The sequence below is a fragment of the Leptosomus discolor genome, chromosome 9, assembly GCF_034619465.1.
Source record: "Leptosomus discolor isolate bLepDis1 chromosome 9, bLepDis1.hap2, whole genome shotgun sequence".
In the NCBI taxonomy this organism is placed as follows: Eukaryota; Metazoa; Chordata; class Aves; order Leptosomiformes; family Leptosomidae; genus Leptosomus; species Leptosomus discolor.
Genome location: NC_141399.1, coordinates 26,929,295 through 26,948,447, shown reverse-complemented (window position 1 = coordinate 26,948,447; position 19,153 = coordinate 26,929,295). Strand labels below are relative to the sequence as shown.

Genomic DNA, 19,153 nt, shown 5'->3' with positions numbered 1-19,153 from the left:
GCCCGGGGAGGGAGTCAGCACCCTCCCCAGGCCGGCAGCCACAGCACCGTGCTGTGACAAGGACATATGTCCACCCATCCCGGGGATCAGTTTGAGACTCCTGCAAGAAAACTGCACCGCTTCACAAAAAGGACACGAAGGGGAAGGCACCAGGGTGGCACAGGGAGAGTGAAGGCTGGAGCCCAGTGCAGCAGCCACAGCCAGGTCCTCCACCAAGGACCATCTTGGGCACAGAGGGAGAGGAGTGAGTGAAAAGTAAACTGGGAAAGTGGTAACCAGCACCCGTGAAAGCAGAGCACAGGCCAGATGAAGGATGGGAAAGCTGAAACAGGAGGGAGGCGATGGCTAGGCCCATAGGAGGGGGGCTGCCCGTGGAGACAGAGCCCCGTGGCCAAGGGACCCCATGCCAGCAATGGGGCAGCACAGGGCTCACTGCAGAGTGAGAACACCAGGCGCAAGTGGCGCAGCAACTGATGGCACTCTGCTGCCGGACAAGGGTGTCAACACAGCCGAGTGAACCCTCCCCTTGGGGAGGCTGGGAGGAGGCATGGCTGGAGATGGGACAGAGGGATGCTCCCCCTCACATCCTTCTGTTCCGTGATGCAAAGACCATCTCCATGTACTCCCCATGTGCACACCAGAGAGATTATGTGACCACAGGGCTATCGGATCCCCTCCTGTACCAGTACACACAGTGCCTGGAGCTTCCTCCGTCCCTCCCCTGTCCTCTCTAGCGCTGGTGGCCCTAAGCCTGGCTGAGCGCGAAGTGGTCACAGAGCAGGAGCAAGGCATCGAACCGCTGGAGCCGCTGCAGAGCCTGGGCCAGGAGTGGGATGGTGATTGCGTCTCCTGAGTAGGTGAAGTGAGCGATGAGCTGCTCAAAACCAGATATCCGTCCCAGCAACTGGGGTGCAACCCCCAGCTCCAGTGCCACGTGGCTGAAGTTCTTCACACCGTTCAAGGAAGTGTCCAACAAGGAGGCAAGTGACTGCACCAAGGAATGGGGCAGCTCTGCTACCGGGAGACCTGGAGGCAGCAACACAGCAAAGGGAGGTTAGAAACCAACCTATCCGGCTAAGATAAGGATAAACAGAGCAGTCAGACTCCAGCCCCTGTCCCTTCTGAGCAGGTGAAACTCCACCCTGCCAGGGCAGGTATCTTCTCCAACATCACCTTCAGAGCTCAGCAACATGGAGCTGGCTCAGTCCTGGGGAGGGTGGTAACAACGGGACATCCATCTGCTACCCACCCGCAGACCATTCAACAGAGTGTCATGGACAATCTACCCTGTGTACGAGCACCAAAGGCCATGAAAGTCAGACAAGTCCCTGTGATGACTGGCACCTCCATGTAGCAGTGGTGGACTTCTGGAGGAGCTCTCTTACAAGAATCTGCCTCCCTCTGCTACCCCAACACTTGGAGAACAAAGATGAGGCTGGAAAGACACTCACCCTTTGCTGTGCTGCTGATTTGAGTCATAAGGCTCTGGGCATCATCCACCTGGCAAGACAAAGACCCCAAGGTTGGTGGCAGTCTGGTAAGAACAGCAACGCCTGCCACTGCTCCCAGGTCAGTCACAGAGCCTCAGAGGAATAGGGCTTCTCCTTCCAGCACTACCATCCCACGGAGCCAATGACCTCCTCAGGATGTTCCAGGGTCTCCCAGCAAACTGCTTCCATAAACGGTCGCCTGGAGCTAAGCTGTTAAACACCTCTCTCTGCCAGACATTTTCTGAGCCTCAATGATATTAGTCACCGGGTGCATTACGAGCTCACCACAGAGGGAGGAGGAACCAGCTCTCCCCGCCGCCAGGTCAGCTTTCTGGAGGAAAGAACCCCTCCAGAGCACATCAGTTAAAGATATGCTTATACATTCAATAAATTGTCTCTGGTCTTTTGGGCGTTTGAAGCTGCCCCAGGAGGTCACGTTTCCATGGCTGATGGCCTGTTGAGTGACACATCACTAAATATCTGGAAATCATTTTTGGTAATTACCAGTTAGTTCCAGATATTAACAAACTAGCCTACGTACCGGTGAGCCCAGCCCCCTGTGCCCAAGCCTCAGGTGTCCATCAGCAGTTTGGAGGAGCAACAAGGCCAGAGGAACTTACCGGCTGCTCCCTGCTTTCGGCAGTAGGATTCGGGAAGGCGGAGGGTGAGTGCCGGGCCCTCTCCTGCCCCGCACCACTCTCTGCTGGGACCCTCTGTGCCGCCCGGCTCGCCGTATCCTCCAGCCGCTCGCCATCCACAAACTCTGCCTGAGTGGAGAACTTCTGGAGGTCCAGCTCGGTACACTCCACCGGGGCATGTGGCCACTTGTGCTGCATCTCAGAGGCGCAGGAGGAGAGGGGGGCCAGGGCCTCCACTGTGCCCGGCTGGCCCTGCCTGGGGTCAGAGGGCAGCAGGACCCCAGCCAGGCAGTCGCTGCGGCCAGAGGCCCAGATGAGGGGCTGGCTTTCCAGGAGGCTCCTGCTCAGCTGGGCTTTGGAGGCACCACTGACTGCAATGGCTGATGGCAAGTCCATCTCCAGCTGGAGAGAGGGGAGCTGGAGACCCACAGCTTCCCCATCCGAAATGAACTGCACTGCTTCCACAGGGCCTGAAACCAGAAACCAGCACAGCTCAGCGAAGCCCAGGATCTGCCTTGGCCCCTTCTGGGGCTCTGCCAACCCTGCTGTTAAACCCATCAGCCAGGGCCTGTGGGCAGAGCTAGGAGCACCCTGCCAGAGGCCAGACCCCTGTCCCCTGCACCACCACTGAGTAAAGCCACTTTTGTGCCTTTCTGCAAAGTTTTGAGTGGGGTCAATCACTCCCCCAGTCACAGGGAGATCGGGAGTGGGCTGGGGGGATCCAGAGCTGCAGGGCCCGCATGCAGGCAGTTCTGATACGAGGTCTGCAAGCGTTTGTTAAGAGACGCCCCAAATTTCCTGTTGGTGGGACTCAGACATCATCCAGCACCATCCTTCCTGCCTAAGGGCATCTCAATAAGTCCTAGGACTGTGCAAGCTGGAGCCCAGCACCAGCCTCCCTCCCCTGGAGAAAGAGGAAGGCGGCAGGAGCAGGTACCTTCTGCCTGCCTGTAGCAGGGGCTCAGGTTCGTCACACCCAGGCAGCAGGGACTGGTCATCTGCTCCTCACACAGGAATCTGCTGGGTGCTGCTGCGGTCGGGAACATTGCTTGTTGGCCTGAGAAGTTCTGAGTCCTCAGGAAGACTAGGACAGAGAGAACCAGTCTGAGCACAGGCTTGGCTTGCTTCCCCAGCACGTCCTCAGCCGTGTGGTACGTCTGCTGGTGAAGAGCTGTGAGCCAGCAGCTCCCTGGCACACTGCTGGATGCCAACGTGCCCCAGCCACCAGACCTACTGCCTCTTCCCTCCCCAGTCCTCCGGTCTGCCCTGCAAAGAGCCACTCAACCTCAGCCCACCCCCAAGAAACCCCAGGAAGAAAGGATCGCCAGTTCCAACTGTTCTCCTCCTCCTAATTACGGTACTAAGGAGGAGGAAAGCTCCTCCATGTCTTTGAGACGGCAAAGCACAAGATGTAAAAAGCAGAATGAGGTGTTTATTCTGTGCAAGCAGAGGAACGTTTGGGTCACTGTACGCTGCAAGAGCAGCAATGCTAGGGGCAATACTCTACACAGCGAGGAGGGGGCCACAGGCATGTGTAACAGCAAAGGGAGAAGGAAAAGAAGCACAACAGGTGTTGACTCACCTTGCTGGCACTGGCTCTTCCAAAACCGCTTGCAGTAGATGATGGAGAGTGCCAGAAGCACCAGTACAATGATGACCAGGGCACTGCTGGTCAATGCAAGAAGGGCTGTGTCCTGCGGCGGTACAGTGGGGACAGCTACCTTCACCAGGTTTGTCCGGGACCGACCTGCAAACACACCAGGCACAATTCACTGGAGCCTAACCCCGAGGCCTCGGCCACCCCCTCCCTGCCCATCCCTCTCCACACACATGACTGTGCCATCTCCAGCAGGTCTGGGGGACAGCAGCTTGCAGGGCGGCCAGCAGAGCAGGCTGGCCAGCAAGTAGGATGGGTGAAAGGATGGCGCACATCAAAGTGCATGCCTTTGACATGGTCATGACAACCTCGCATGCACTGTGACCCTGCTCCACCATGCCCATACCGCCCCCACCCTGCCCCAGAGTGGCTTGCCCCGCCTCCGGCAAGGGACGGCACCTACACTGAGGCTCGGAGGAGGGAGTCTGCTTGGTGCAAGGGATGCACTCCCAGTCCAGCTGCCCGCTGATCCGTGCCTTGCGATAAAACCTGCCAACAGAGCAGAGGGTCTCAGCAGCGCACAGCCCCGTGGTGAGCCCCCACCAGCCTGGCTCTGGGCAGCCAATCCCCCTGTGCGCCTGCCCCAGCAGGTGGGGACGCCCCAAGCCAGGAGATCTCTGCATCGCTGAGTGAAGCCATACCCACAGCTACTTTGTCATGTCTAGCCAATTTTGCCAAGGAGCGACATCACTCAAACAGCTTCCCCCCTGCCCCTTGTCTGCTCAAGTGGGCAATAGTGATTAATAGCTCCACAAAGGCACAGAAACACCCCAGCCTACAATAGCATCTGAGAAGAGGCTCACAAACCACAGCCCTGACTCTCTCCTCTGTCCCCAGTCCCACTGCTCGCTACCACACGGTCTGCAGCCCTTGGGCATTTTGCAGGCTGGCTGTATGCAGCAGTCTTCATTTCAGTAACTCCTGAAACCCATCACCCAAGGCACGGTCTGTCCTCCTCTTAGGGGACCACCAACTGTAGCAGTCTACAGCCACTGATCTCCAGGGCTTAGTCACCCTGGTGTCCACAGGAACAACTCAGACCTGGAAGTAGTTTTCTTTCACTGCTCATGCATGGAAGCCTTCAGGTTCCCTTCTTTGGAGCTACAAGGGGGCCATCAGATGGGTCTGATTTGCATGTCATGAGCAGGGCTCCTCTTACATCCCATGTTCTGGGTGGCCTCAGATAAAGCCTCCTTTCCCCATCCCCCCACTGCATGCTCCCAGGTGGGACCATCATGGCTCCACTCAAGCCAGGATCTGGACCCACTCACCCTGGCAGGCACTCCCCGCAGACTGCGTTGGTCGTCGCCGTGCAGTTGGACTTCTGGATGCGGTTGATGAGGGTGCAGGAGAGGCAGGGCTTGCAACCGTGATGCCCCCAGCTGTCCTTAAACTTCCTGGGAGGGCAGGCAACACACTGCGCATCTGCCCCACTGCCGTCGCCACAGTCCTGCAAGACACAAGGTTGGGTGCATGGCTGTGGTGAGGAGCCACTTCAGGTCCCAAAGCAGTACCAAGGGGAAAGCTGTCCCTTCTCTGGGGGCTCACATGAAATGCCCTCAGAACCCAGCTGAGAGTAGATGCCACCAGAGCAGCTCCAATGGGGACATGCAGGGAAGCCATCTGCTGCCCAACTGGGGCTTGCCGGCTGTGTTTAGGGAGGAGGAAAGCACCAACAGCAATGTGCCCCAGGTGGCACTGCTGATGGCAGGGACCCTGCTGGGCACCCAGGCAGGCAGCACGACTCCCACTGCCAAGGCTGGACTGGACCCCCTTGCAGCCATATCCTGCTCGTGCCCACCCAGCCTGGCAGAGCAGCACGGCTTTGCTCGGGGCTGTGGACTGGGATAAGATTTAGATTTCCATCGGTAAAAAGGAAAAGAGGACAACCCGAGCAGCAACCTGAAATCCCTTCCCACATCCTACATCCAACATTTCAACCTCCTACCCAGGGTGAGTGAAACTGTTCACTGTCCCTTCCCCCTGACTCCCAGCTCTTCCCAAAATGCCAGCATCTAAGATTATCCTTCTGGAGGAAGGCTGGCAGAGGATTCACCTAGCACTGTAAAAGCCTGGGTGCTAGATGATTCCCAGTCCTTCCAGAGCAGCTGATTTACCTTGGAAAGCTCCTGCCCAGGCATGCATTTTCTGCAGGGGATGCATTTCCTATTCTCATCCAGGTACTCGCTCTCTTGGCACTCCATTGGGGCTGGAGAGGGGCAGGGAGCCTGAAGAAGAGAAGGCAGAGAGGTCACAGCCAGCCCCGACACTTTTAAGATGCACAGTGTGCCCTTCTCTGGGCAGAAGTTTCCGCTCTGGCCAGGACGGCAGCCTGCATCTCGTGTGCATCACGGAGGTCACTCTGGCAGGAGGAGGATGCCTGCTTCTACTGCATGGTGGGCTGCTCCAGCAGCTCAGTAAGGGCTTCCCAGCAAGGCTGGGAATGAATCACCTGGTTTTGCTGCCACATTGCAGCCATCACAATGGAGCAAATGAAATTTCACTTCCAGTATTAAGGCAGACCCACCACTTGCTCAGGTCACCAATTCACAGGGGGCCAGTGGACTCTGCCAGCCCCAGCTGCAGGTCTGGGTACCCCAGAGTATCGGTAGAGAGCTCAGTCCCCGCAACGTCCCAGCTTTGGGATCTGGCAGCCCAGCTCTGGCCAGCACGGCTGCATTGGTCTGACATGACCGAACACTGGTGGCTGGCTGTTTCCCCAGCAGAACAGGGGACACAGCCTGCTATGCCGGCCCGAAGCCACGCAGGCTGCTCAGGCTCTTGCTTAGCATACGTTCCAGCTCAACACAGGATTGCTTCCAGAATCTCAGAGGACCAGCAGAACAAGCACCTACCTCTCTCAAAAACACCATCCAGAACCTTCTTGAGGTGAACTACAGCTCAGCTGAAGTTAATGGCAGAACCACCCCAGCCACAGCAGAGCCACAGTTTGCACCTTACAGGGGAACACGCGTCTCGCTGAGAACAAGCAACTCTGACTGAAGCTACAGAACTGAATAACTGATTTGGAGTTTTGCGGCTGTCTGTTTATTTCTGCATGTTCTAGGTGGATTCTTACCATGATGACAGAAATGGAATAAAATCCACCCCCACTAGACCAATCTTCATTTTGCTTTTCCCATAACCTTGTGCAGCAAATCAGTAGAGAAACAGTGTTCAACTAGCCTTGGGAACAAAGCTTTATACCTTCAAAACACCCACCAGGAACAGGGAACACCTGAAAACACTCTTTTGAAGACCACTGCCCTGAACAGCCTGAACCACCCAGGAAAACCTGACTTTTCTACCAGAGCCATCCTGCTCCACAGCCTCGGGAGGAGGAAAGGCTCGGCCAGAACACCCACCCCCTGCAAGGCTCTAGCAGCAGAGGGGGGAGTGGGCTGCAGGGCCCTTGAGCACCACCCAGCCCCTCCTGCCGCAGCCCCCTTCCCCACCCATCCGCACTGTTCCCAGGCTCCGAACACACCATCCCACAGAAGCATTCCTCTGCAGTCTTTTGCTGCACTCCTCCACCTAATCCCCCACCACTCCCTTGCTGGCTGCCTTTTGGAAGCGGACACTTGGACGGGCTCCCCAGGCTCCGAGTGGCCGAGATTCATTCGAGATGAAGTCTGCCCCGGACGAGCATAGAAAGTGAGTCACCCCTCACTGCACCTCCCGCGCCCAGCCGGCTCTCACGAGCAGTTATAAGGAATGGCAGCGCAAGCCAGCGAGGACTGGCGGTGAGAAGCTAAGGGAGCTAAATTTATCTTGCAAACATCTCGGGAGGGGCATGATCACAGCCTATAAATAGCGTAAAGGTTACTGACACTACTGAATAAATAAAGGGGATTTGTCACCATCTCAGAAGGTGCCGAAGAGGGAGCTGGGTGCTAGCGCCCCAGGAGAGGCACAGGGGTCAGTGTTGGGGTGCAGCTACAGGCTGAACGCAGTAGGAAAAACAAAAGGTGGGGAGACAGGCTCCAAATGGGTGACACACAACCACTTCGGAGGGCTGGCACACTAACGGCCCAAACCCAACCTCTTGGTGAGCTCTGAGCTCGCAGCCTCTCGCCCCCACCGGTGGGTATCTCTGCCCAGAGCGGGGGGTTCAGCACCGCTGGTGCCCTGGTCTGGAGTCCAGAGCTTGATTCAGGCTTTCACCCATAACAAGAGCACGAGACGTATGAAATAGAGTTGCAGGCAACAGAAAAGAAGCCAAGACACTGGGAGCCTGGAGAACAAGGGGATCGATTTTTCAACTGCTCTCCAAAGTGCTGTTGTAACACAAGAAAGAAGTATTGGTGAAAAAAAGAATAAAAAACCAAAACAACCAAAAATCCCCAAACCAGCAGTCTTTTTGGTGAAACTGCCCTATGAACACAACGCAACCACTTTCTCTCATATACTTATGGACCTCTCTGCAGTCCAGGAGTGCCTGCAGCTGGGGGCACAGCCCTGTCTCCCCAGGGGAGGCACAGCTTCAACCCATTTCCCAAATACAGAAAGTTACACAGGCAAAAGGAACTCAGTGCCAGCGCAACTCCACGCGCGAGGACATGCGCTAGGACATCTGCCAGCACAACGGGATCACTCCAGGATGGCAGGGAAGATGGCACACCGCAACCATGCCAGGGAAACCACTCGGCGCAGAGCAGGCCTGCTGCTTCTCAAGCTACAGTGTAATGATAATGGAACGAATGCTTTGTTGAGTATCTGGCATGAAATTCAAAGCTGTGGTATTCCTGTACTTATTTTAACAATACCAGAACCAAGACATTTAATTTGTAAGTGGAGCATACATCCAAACCACATAGCACTGCCTTGGTAAAGCAGAATTTCTGATAGTCTAATAAGTGACTAAAACAACTAGTCCTAATTAGCTGAAAGTAAAAAATAAAACCAAACAACAAAACCCTCCCACCTCTTTGGAAACTACCCGGGGTCTCTTGGTGACTGCCAGAGCAATACATTTTATTTGCCAAAGAGGCATATAAACATGACACAGTATCAATGCACTTATAGCTTGGAAGGAAGCAGAACGTACTGCCATCGGTTCGAGATGCATGAAATCTTCCAACTTAAACACATCATAATTTGTTAAAGGACCCTTTTATTGTCTTAATGAGACAACGTGCCTGAGCAAGGCGAGCAGTGTGCTCCCCTCTGCATTATTACTCAAGACAGCAAGACTACGAGTTGCTGAATGAGTTTCACTGCACGAGATGAAAAGCATTTCAGCAAAGCTACAGCACGAGTTGCAGTTCATTCACCGCTGTGACAGTTCTGGAGCACTATCATTTCTTCTTCCTGTGAAAACATAATTTTCAAAAAAATTAAGGCTATATGGGAATCTAAGCTATTTCTTTTGCGACCAGCTAACGGATTCTGGAAGGAAAAAAAAGAGTGTGAGGAAATCAGTAAGTGAAAGGGTACAAAAAAACCCCATCAGTGGAAGCATTGGCCCTTCTGGTTCTCACTGCCTGACCACAGCTCAGCAGGTACCGGGGCCTGGCCCCTCCAGCCGAGGGTCTCTGCTCACCCAGGACTGGGGATGCCAAGACCCACCGCCAGGGGCTCTGACACCTGCACACCAGTGGCGGCTCTGCCATGTCACTGTGCAAGCCCATGGGACGTCACAGGGGGGTTCTGCTCTGCTGCACGACAAGACTAGCACAGCCAGGAGTGACTGTGTCTTGGGTGAGACGCTTGCATACACTGGAACATTAAACTAGAGAGCTGAAATCCTAAGTAAGAACTGCAAGTGAGAAGGAGGGGGGGAAAAAATGAAAAGTTATCTGGAAAACACGCCTGCATGCCTCACGTTTGGTAGTGTCCAGCCACAGTCTCTTGCTCAGTCATCCCTCTGTTCCTGCTCATTAGCCTGCACTCGTTTTGTCTGGACAGCATCCCCCTGTGCCTCCCCACACTACAAACCATCCAGGAAGGACTCTGCCATCCCTGTGGGAGGCCTTGTAGATGAAGGATTGCTCAGAGAAGCAAAAATAGGGGAAAAAAGGCTGAATGTGAATCTTCCCATGTGGCTTGGAAATCGGGTTTTCCAATATATTTGGAAATCACACTCACAAGATGGTCCACTAATTGTTTAACTGGAGTGGCTGGGAGCTTATGTTTGCTTTAGGTGAAAGCACCCTAAGTTGAGGGGTCAAGTGCTCTGGGCTGGTCTCCTCTCCTCTTGCACCAGTGCAAGAGTGCCCAGGGTGCAATGCTCCCTTTCTGCTCCTGCTTGCCTGCTCCAAAGGGAGGCACCTCAAACACCCCCCAATGCAGGACGGAGGCACCCCTCCTGGTTTTGCTGCTGTTCCCATCCAGCTTTTCCGAGCCCCACAGGGCACCTGCCCAGACACAGGTTTCTCCCTGCCCAAACAAAGGGGTGCCTCCGTGCTGCAGGCCCATGGGGAGTGCTGGTTCCAGGAGGAGCAGGAGCCAGGCTGTGGTGGACAGCCAAGGCTCGAGAAAGGAGAATCCTGGAAGAACACAACATCCCTCTGGTACATGGATGACTTCAGTCCTCGAGCCCCCAGGGTTACAGCTAGACATTCCTATATTCAGTGCACAGAGGTTTGATAAATAATTACAGATTGGGACCGTAACTACTGATTTTTGTCAAGTTCTGGCTGTACACATTATGCCTTATTAGGTGTCTCAAGAAAGGCTTCCAAAACTCCTGTCAATTTGCATAAAACCTTGGATTTCTATCTGGGTTTTGCCCCACATCTGCTTCTCAGTAATTGTCACAGGCTGGCTTATCACTGCAAGCAAGACAATCTGGAGTGTCTGTTTCTTCTTCCCTGCAGTTCTCAGCACCATCATAAGGACAGCCACGCAGATTACACTGAGGAAACCACAACGCAATTTGAGTGACAAGTGTCACAAATAAGCTCCCAGCCAGTACTTCCTCAAAGCTACTCAAACGTGCCCTTAAAAATGCTTGTAAAGTACCCGAGCGCTTTCACGGGGCAGCACCGTGCGCCGCCGGCCGCTCCCCCCCTCCCCGCGGTGTGTGTGCGCGCCATGGGGCCGCATCCCCGGGTCCCCGCTGTGCCGGGGGCCGCCCGACCCGGCAAGCCCCGGCTCGCCCACCGCCCCCTGCCCGGCCTACGCGGGGCGAGCAGCCGGGAGCCACCGCAGCCGCCTGGTCCCGCCGCCCGCCCGCGTGCAGCGCGCCGGGATATGCCCGGGCACGTCTCGTCGAGGGGCTCCGCGGCCCTGCGGCGGCACGACCGCTCCGCATCACCCCGCCCGGCACCCCCTGCATCCCCCGGCCCCCGCATCCCCCGGGGTGCCCGCGGGAGCCGGCTGCAGCCCACGTGCATCGCTGCCACCGCCCTCCCGGGTGCGGGACCCGCCGCTACTCCCAGCCCCCGTAACCGCCACCGCCACTGCCCGGCGGCGGCACCAAGGAAGATCGGGACCGCCGCCGCGGGCGGGTGGGCAGGTGTGCGGACCCGACGGCTTACCCGTGTCTCGGTGCCGGCGGGACGGTGCGGACCGGAGCGTGCAGGACGGAGCGCACCGGGGCAAGCGGAACAGGCAGGGCAGGGCGGGGCGGGGCGGGGCGGGGAGGGGCGAGCAGGACGGAGCGTACCGTGACAAACAGGGCAGGCAGGACCGCCTGGGCTCTGTGGGTCCACGCGTGGAGCGGCGCGCAACGCGTCCTGGACAGCGCGGAAAGCCCGCCGCCACGCCCCGCCCGGCCCCCGCCACGCCGCCTCCCATTGGCGGGCGCCGCCGTCTGGGCGGGGCTATGCAAAAACAGCGGCCCTTGCGGGGGCGGCCGCGAGCGGCGCCGACCTGCCGCGCCGAACACCAGGACGGGTGGGGGCGGGCGGCGGGCGGCGTGCAGCGCCACACGGCGTCTGGGTAGCGCCACGACGGGGCGTCCCGGTGTTACCGGCCGCGATCTGAAAAAAGAGAAGCCCGGGGGCCGCTCGTGTCCGTGTGGGCTCAACAGGCACCGGCGGCAGCGGTGTAGGCAGGCAAGAAGTGGTGAACACACGGCCGGGTCCGAGGGCTGCTCTCATCTTCAGAATTCAACGTCTCAGGGCGCGTTTGGCCTGACTCATCGCTTGGCTCTTTCGGGGTGGTTCGGGGGTGTTTGCCTGGAAGTATTCCAGGATCATTGTGCAAAAGACTTACTCCATCATGGTGCTGACCCGATTGCATGTGGAATCTCACTTTCTCCTTCAGGAGGGAGTTTATTTTCCTAGCAGTGCTGATCTTGGCGCTCTCTCCTCAGTTTATTGATCCTCCAAACCAGTCAGCTCTTCAGTTTTGATCTGCCAGGCCTGTTGCAAAATCCTGCTCTCCTCCCCCGCTGTGGGAGCCTGAGGGTAGGCAGAGTCAGTGCTGCTTATTTCGGTGGCTTGGGCAGCAGCTCTCAGTACATTGTTGCATGAGGATATGTACCTGAACTGTATTTGGGTTTAAACCTGTTATTTTGGGACATTGCCTCCGTTTCTCTCTCTTTTTGTCAAAACAGAAGTGCTGTCTCTCCAGCAAATGATTTAGAGAAGGACCGTAAGTTCCACACCATCAGTGCGTAACAGCTGCTGGAGAAGCTAGGCTGTCAGCTTGGAGTAACCCGGAGGGTTTCATACGAAATTCAATTAAGCAGTCAACTTCCTCACTGTTTTCTCACTAAGTCATCTGATTTTTCACAGCTCGGTGCTTCAGTCAGGTTAATGATGCAATCTCCACAGGAAATCAAACTCAACAGGAGTCATTCTGCAGGGGGGTGGGGATGACTTCATCCTTCACACGGGCCAGTCAGCCTCACGCGGGTCCGTGTCTGATGCAACTGGCCTTCACTGTAGCGCTGCGGCCCCTCTTGCATCACACATCCAGCAGCATGTGAGCGGCCAGCGCTGCTGGAGGGACTGCCTGCTTCACGGCTCGGCTCTGCAGCAGGCTGGGCAGCCGAGGACCCAAACACCAGCTCTGGCACTTTGGAAGCCTCATACAAGAGCTGTTGAATGGAGAAAAACTACGTCAGCAGAAGTCATCTGTAGGACTATTTTCTGCTAAAAGGCTGATTGAATCAAAGTGAAAGATTTGCAATAGAGCACACCACAGCAGCCAGCTGATGGGTGGTTATTCGCAGAGCTGCCCTGAGCCTCTGCGGTTTGGGGTGGCTTGTGGCAGTTTGGGGTGGTCCCACTGATGCCCAGTGCTGCTGAGGTGCTGGGAAGCTGCACTGCAATGGATGGCCTAAGCCCACTGGTGCTGGGGCTAAGGCCGAAGCTGGCAGCCCCGCTCTCGCTCCAGCTCCTTTCTGTGGGATCCTGCTGCCTCCCCGCTGTGGCCTCGCAGGAGCCAGAGAAAGCCGCCAATAGAGCTGAAAAGGCTGTTCCTGCAGTGGGGTTTCTTCCTAGTCAGATCGGCACCTCGCAGCCACACACATGAGCACCAGTACTGCCCCGAGGATGGCCCTTTTGGTCACAGCACAGACTTAGACGGGCTTTAGTGGCTCGCCAAACTGCACCAAGGAGTGACCAGTTGAGTGCTGTTCGCCAGATCTGCTATTCCAGATGCAGGGATTGTTGGGTCAGGTAAAGTCCTGTACATCCAACAGATTTGGATGTATTTTGCAGCTAAGACCTTTGAGGTGTTAGCTCCAGCCTACAGAAACGTGTCCTGAGGTAGTTGGTGTTGCAACTGTAGTGGCCTGATATGCTCAGGGTCATGGTGTCTCCATTAAGTTGTAACTATGTAGCTTAATTAAGAAACGTACTGTAGTATGAGTTAGCAAAACCACGAACTCTGGAGCAGGGAATCTGTTTTTGTTTATTCTCACATGCCGGAGTGTTCACAACACTAGAGGGCACCAAGCCCTGCAGGAATCTACGGCGAGGGCAAGGCATACTGTGACACCTCCCGCCCACAGACACCCCCCCCCCTCCGCTGACACGGGTGGGTCACCCACTGCACGCATGACGTGGGGAGGTCACACTGGTACAGTCACCTGGACACCTCCCACCTTCCCCCTGTTTCAGTCAGCACTCTGCCCATCCTGCCTAAGGCATTGCACAGTCCCACTTTAACCAGGCGGGGAGACTGTGAAGGCCATGGGAGCAGTGCAGAGTTCCCCTCTGCAAACACTCTGGTGCACCCGGCTCAGATGAGACCTGTTGGAGGTGCTCCGCGGAAGTGCCTGGTGCTCAGCTGAACATGACATTCAGCTGAAGTCTCATCCCTGCCAGGCTGACGTTTCTCCAGTTTTAGTCCTTGCTTCATGGTCAAGGCCACCTCTTCAGAGCCACCTTTGTTGCTTACATCATGAGAGAAGCTGCTTTGGGCTGAGATGTACTGAATTTTTCTGATGATACATTTCCCGTGATTGCCTAAGATATAGCAGAGTTTTGAGGTGATTTGTGACTTGTTCTTTGATTCACTGCCCTTTCCACTTACAGTGCTCACAGTAATAGGGCGTGTGCACAGAGGAACTTACTCTTCCACCTGGCCATACAGCGTTTACTGCACCTACCCATCTAACTCAGCCAGCAGGTTTCTTTCCAGGGCCATCACATAAATCGGGTTTTTCACATGAGCACCCCATGCATGCTATGACTCTTCTGTACATGTCAGTTAGGATTTGTTGCTGACTTTTTTTAAAGGTATTTAGCAGACATTTTGCTTCTCTAAAATACTGTCTTGTAGTGCTCCAGGGCTTGAGTCAGGAAGCTAGGCAAGCCTTTCCCAAGGCAGCAACATGCTTTGCAGTGCTCACAGCGTGTTTCTCCTGGTGTAAGCCTGGGACATTGGATGCCGCCTGGAGGTACGGCCTGGAGAGAGGTTTTAAATCCAGGTTCAGCTGACCAAGAGACTATAACCCTCCGATGATGCAGATGGCTTATTTTTCCAGTGAATTTGTCCAGCTCATAAAAGCCAGGTAGGCTTTTACATCCTCAGCCTTCCTGGGTAGAGCGTCCAAACTCACCTGTGTGGGACACTGTCAACTCTTCTTTCAAACCTGCATGTTCCCTCTTGGGTACGGGCCTGTAGAAGTTAATGTCACAGCACCTCTTTTGCCAATGTCTGAAGTCCTTATTTGGACCTATAGTACCCATCACAGATCTTTCTAGGGCATTAATAGTTAAAAATGTTCCGAATCTGCTCATCTTCACATTTGAAAAAAGCAGCCTCCAGGATGAAGGTTGTCATTTCTGTGCCTGAAAGCTCCTTTGTTTGGTTCCCCAGTGATCTCCGCCTGTCTCGCACTGAGCCTTGCCTTCATACCCTCGGACAGGGCTGTTGTTCCATAGCATCTTGTGGGGCTGGACCATGGGTGCTCCCGTGTGTGCCAGGAGGTGCAAGAACGCGGGTAGGCATGGGCAGGACACGGGGCATTGCCCGCACGGCCTCGGGGAGGGCCAGGCCAGCCTTGATTTCAGCAGTTCCCCAGAGGGGAATCATTGGTTGCCAGAGGAATGGAGAGTGAGGATGCTTGCCATGCGCTTGCTGAGCTACCGTGGCCTGCACGGTGTGGGCTCTCACAGAAGCTGCTGCTAGGTGTACTGTCAGCAGAGGGCCCTGGGACTTTTCTTTCCTTCTATTCTCCCACCCAGTTTCACTCATCTTCTCCAGTTTTTCCTCACCAATCCTCTGCTGTGTTTCTTCCCAGACATAAGGTTTTCTGAGTAACCGAGACCTCTCCCCCACGATCTCGCTGACCGTACTTTTCACCCCTTTTATACAGGGCCCATTCCAGCTCCCGCTGCAAAGATGCCATGCACAGAAACCACATCTGCCCTTGTGTTCCCTGAGTGCATCTGGTGGGTCACCACCAGGATGCTCCTAACTCCCCAGGATCATACTGTCTGCCTAAATAAATACATAAGCCAAACAGAAACAAACTATGATCATGGTCTTTTCCATTCAATGTTTGACAAAGGGGGTCAGTGAGTTTGCTGCTGGTCCACAAACACACGGAGGGCTGATATTCCTTCATGTTTAAAAAGGTATGAGAATCACTGTACCAGATAATTTTTCCATAGAAATGAGACGTAAGAAGAAGGCAGACACCTCTGAAGCTGTTTCAGAATAACTTTTCCAAGGCATTCCTACTCCTCATTGTCTGTGCTTATCAGAAAGCAGGTTGCCTATTTACAGCTGTGTGTTCCTGAGATACTGGGATTTTCCTAAATGCTGCCATTTGTTCCTTTAGGTCCCTCTGGCAATACAACTCTCCAGGATTTCTTTGGTCGCCTACCAGAGTACATAAGTTAGAATGAGTTTCCCCTAGGAGGACACACACAATTCTGCTAATCATGAGTGGCACCAGGATCTAGCTGTTGGTAAAGGGTGATAGGAAAAGGCACAAAATTCAGAAGACTTTCTGGAAATCTTTGAAATAAATAATGTGGCAAAATATTTTCCATCCTGAAACACCTCTTGTGTTTCCTCTCAGCCTTTTCAAAAGCGGGTCCATGCTTGTTTTGGTTTATAATAAAATGAAATTTAGTTTGTGTGTTGATTTTACTCTGTTTTCATGTTGAAGAAGAAAAGCAAATATATCCTGTGTCCATCCTTTCCACAAATGACTGGATCACAGGAAGCAAAAAGAAAATTCTTTCATTTGAAGTATTTGATTTTTACAAAGCTATGTGGGAATGGACATGCTGTGACTTTCATGCTTCCCAGGATATCAGACTCCCACTGTCCATGATCAGTTTTTCTGGAAGAGACAGACCTCACCAGATGGAAACCTGCATGGCATGCTAGCTTGACTGCTGCCCTGGGAGCAGGGGGAGATTCGGCAGCAAATTTCACATACACCAGATGAGGATGATGTTTTGTCTTAGAGCACAAGAAGCTTCCTGAAGCTCTGTTAGTTTGCTGTGGCAGTGTTTCAGGGGGCTGTCCTCGGTGGGCTAGGTGTGCCCCACGTCCTAACACTGCAGACCAGAGGACATGCAGAACCAGGAAGGGCAGAAGTGATGGCTCAAACTGCAACTAACAAAAGCTGCTGCAGGTCAGGATCCCCGTCTGCCCTCAGGCAGCAGTGACTCTGGTAGCAGCCTAGTATTTTGTGGTTTTGGTGGGGTTTTTCAAGATGGAAGATGCTTCTCTGGTCACTCCAGGCCAGAATCCAGGAGGAAGACCCCAGATAAATGGGAGCTGTGAGAACAACAGAGTGCCTCCTCATTTCAGAGAGGAAAAGGATGACCAACAGATGGATGGAACAATTGGCTGGATGCTTTGTTGTCTTTCGTGGAAGGAAATAGTTCTGGAAAGTTGTCTGTCAGCTGGTTAACGTGTTCTAGCTGCCTTCTTCCCTGAGCTGAGTTGTGCAGGGAGGAAAAAAATCCCGTGAAGGAAGACCCTGGCCATGAAGGAGGTTCACCAGCCAGAAGAAGTCTGGTCCTTCAGTGGACACGTGAGGAAATACACCCACTGTTTTTCATTCCTCAGTTACACATCCTTCCAGCATTTTAAGGAAAATCTGATGGGAACTAGAGTCTTGGGCATTTAGCAGGAAAGAGGCAGAGTTTTATTTGCAGAGTGAGAACAGTTCTGCATAATCCCTAATGCTTTTCATGGCATCCATTTTTGGCAACCTGTTCCTTCAGCATGATTAAAAGTAAAACCAGAACAGATGGAAATTGATGGCACACATCTTCCCCCTGCAGCATTTAGAAGACATTACAGTGTATTTCAGGAGTTTTGCTTTGGCAAGACTAGTAGAAAGTGACTGACAAGCTTTCTGGCAGTCCCAAGATGCTGTCAGAGAACAAGAAAGCATGTTGCTGTTATGTACTCCTAATAATTGCATATTCGAGAAAAGGAGGAATTATGTGCGTAAAACTCATTGATTGTTGCTCCTTAGTTAAAAAAAAAAAGGAAGATATTTGGGTATTGTATTGTTTGTTCTTTACTGACTCACCACCGCAGCTAAGGGCAAGCTGGCATCACTCACAGAATGAGTGAAGGTGGCAAAGCTGCCAGCACAGTAGTGAGCAGCCCTTACGGCACAACCTGGGCAGCTGTAGGATTCAGGGCGCTTTGGGGAATGTTCCAGTGTTCATAGACTCGGCCAAGTGCTCCTGTGCCTCTTCCTTCTAGAAGAAGACACCATGGAGATACTGCTATTTCTTCCTTGCCCAGGGTCAGTTTTACAGGAAGGATCAAGTAGATAATAAAAGCTACAAACTCCCCCCATGCTTTGAACAAGCCTGGCACATTTCTACCACTATTCAAACTCCCTCGTGTGGCACTTTCAGCTTGTCAGACAGGGGTTTCGTTGGTCACTGTTTCTGCTGTCATAAACCCAAGGTCAGCCATTGCTGGGCCCCTCCTGGCTGCTCAACCCTTCCATCTTGGCACTGACTCTTTCACTGGTGACACAAACACTCTCTTAACCCTGATGAATGATTATTCTGCATTATCAGTCTTTTACACAACACCCAGAAGGAGAGATGTTCTTCCAAACCCCAAGGACAGACCCTGCCTTGACAATCTCTCAGTCCAGGTTCCAATGGCAGAATAAAAATGGCAAAGAACACAGGGAGCCTGAGCTGGGCACCGGAGCTGGACTGCGTAAAGCTGTTGATGTGAAAACCTGGCAAATAGTGGGGTGAGGCTGAGAGCATTGGCACAGACAACTGGCACAAGGACAAGGTGGCATGAGCCTGACAAAAAGACCATTTGCAGATGACCAGAGCTATGTAAAGCCTTGCAGGAAGAGACAAGGGCTCAATTTAATGGAGTGAAAGGGGATTACTGCAGAATAGAAGAATGAGCTTCTGGGGCCACACCAAAGGACCTGGTACCCTGATTCTGACAACAGCCAGACATGGGGGCAGGGATAACAGAATGAAAACAGAGCACAAACATTTATTTAGTAAACCTGGATGGACTTCTCTTCCTTGAACTCCCTAACTTGCTCCCAAACCCACGGACAAATGTAGCATCCACAGAAGTTTTGGTGAGAGTCTCATGGCTCAACTACCTGTTACGTAAGGAAGCATTTCCTTTTGTTTGTTCTGAACTGGAAACCCAGCTTGTTTGATAACCTCCAGTTTTTGCGTTATGGGAGGAAGTGAGCAATCATCCATGCCTGGGCATCCTGACCAAGCTGAGGAGCAGGAGAGAAAAGATCACTTCTTGAGGCAAACGGCAGCCTAGCCCTACTTGTATACCATCTATTCTTACTTGTCTGACTGGTGCTGCTAGATTGCAGCTGCAAAACAACACTGCTTTTTATATACATCTTCCAGTCTGCACACAGTAAGGACAAGAGCTTAAGCTTTCTGCAAGGAAGGTTTTCACTTATTGCCACTGAGTCCACCTGATTTTGCAGATATGTGTAACTCCTCTGATTTCAACAGCACGCAGTCCATTTGCAG

At 53.7% G+C, this 19,153-nt stretch overlaps 1 protein-coding gene across 1 annotated transcript; it reads right to left on the bottom strand.

Annotated features, from left to right (window-relative positions):
• Positions 1–745: 745 nt before the first annotated feature.
• Positions 746–5,989, bottom strand: EDA2R (ectodysplasin A2 receptor). The gene is made up of 8 exons (XM_009961597.2): positions 5,903–5,989; positions 5,057–5,235; positions 4,189–4,274; positions 3,711–3,875; positions 3,066–3,212; positions 2,111–2,598; positions 1,452–1,500; positions 746–1,026 (listed from the first exon to the last, which is right to left on the bottom strand). The coding sequence occupies exons 1-8, from the start codon at positions 5,987–5,989 to the stop codon at positions 746–748; spliced, it is 1,482 nt and encodes a 493-aa protein (XP_009959899.2).
• Positions 5,990–19,153: the final 13,164 nt, after the last annotated feature.

What these genes read in the sequence shown, in the direction of transcription:
- EDA2R (XM_009961597.2), bottom strand. Translation starts at nt 5,989, where the DNA reads ATGGAGTGCCAAGAGAGCGAGTACCTGGATGAGAATAGGAAATGCATC. An exon ending in GAAGAGCCAGTGCCAGCAAG is followed by an intron (nt 3,213 to 3,710) that starts GTGAGTCAACAC and finishes TCTCTGTCCTAG; the next exon opens with TCTTCCTGAGGACTCAGAAC. An exon ending in CCGAAAGCAGGGAGCAGCCG is followed by an intron (nt 1,501 to 2,110) that starts GTAAGTTCCTCT and finishes TTGTCTTGCCAG; the next exon opens with GTGGATGATGCCCAGAGCCT.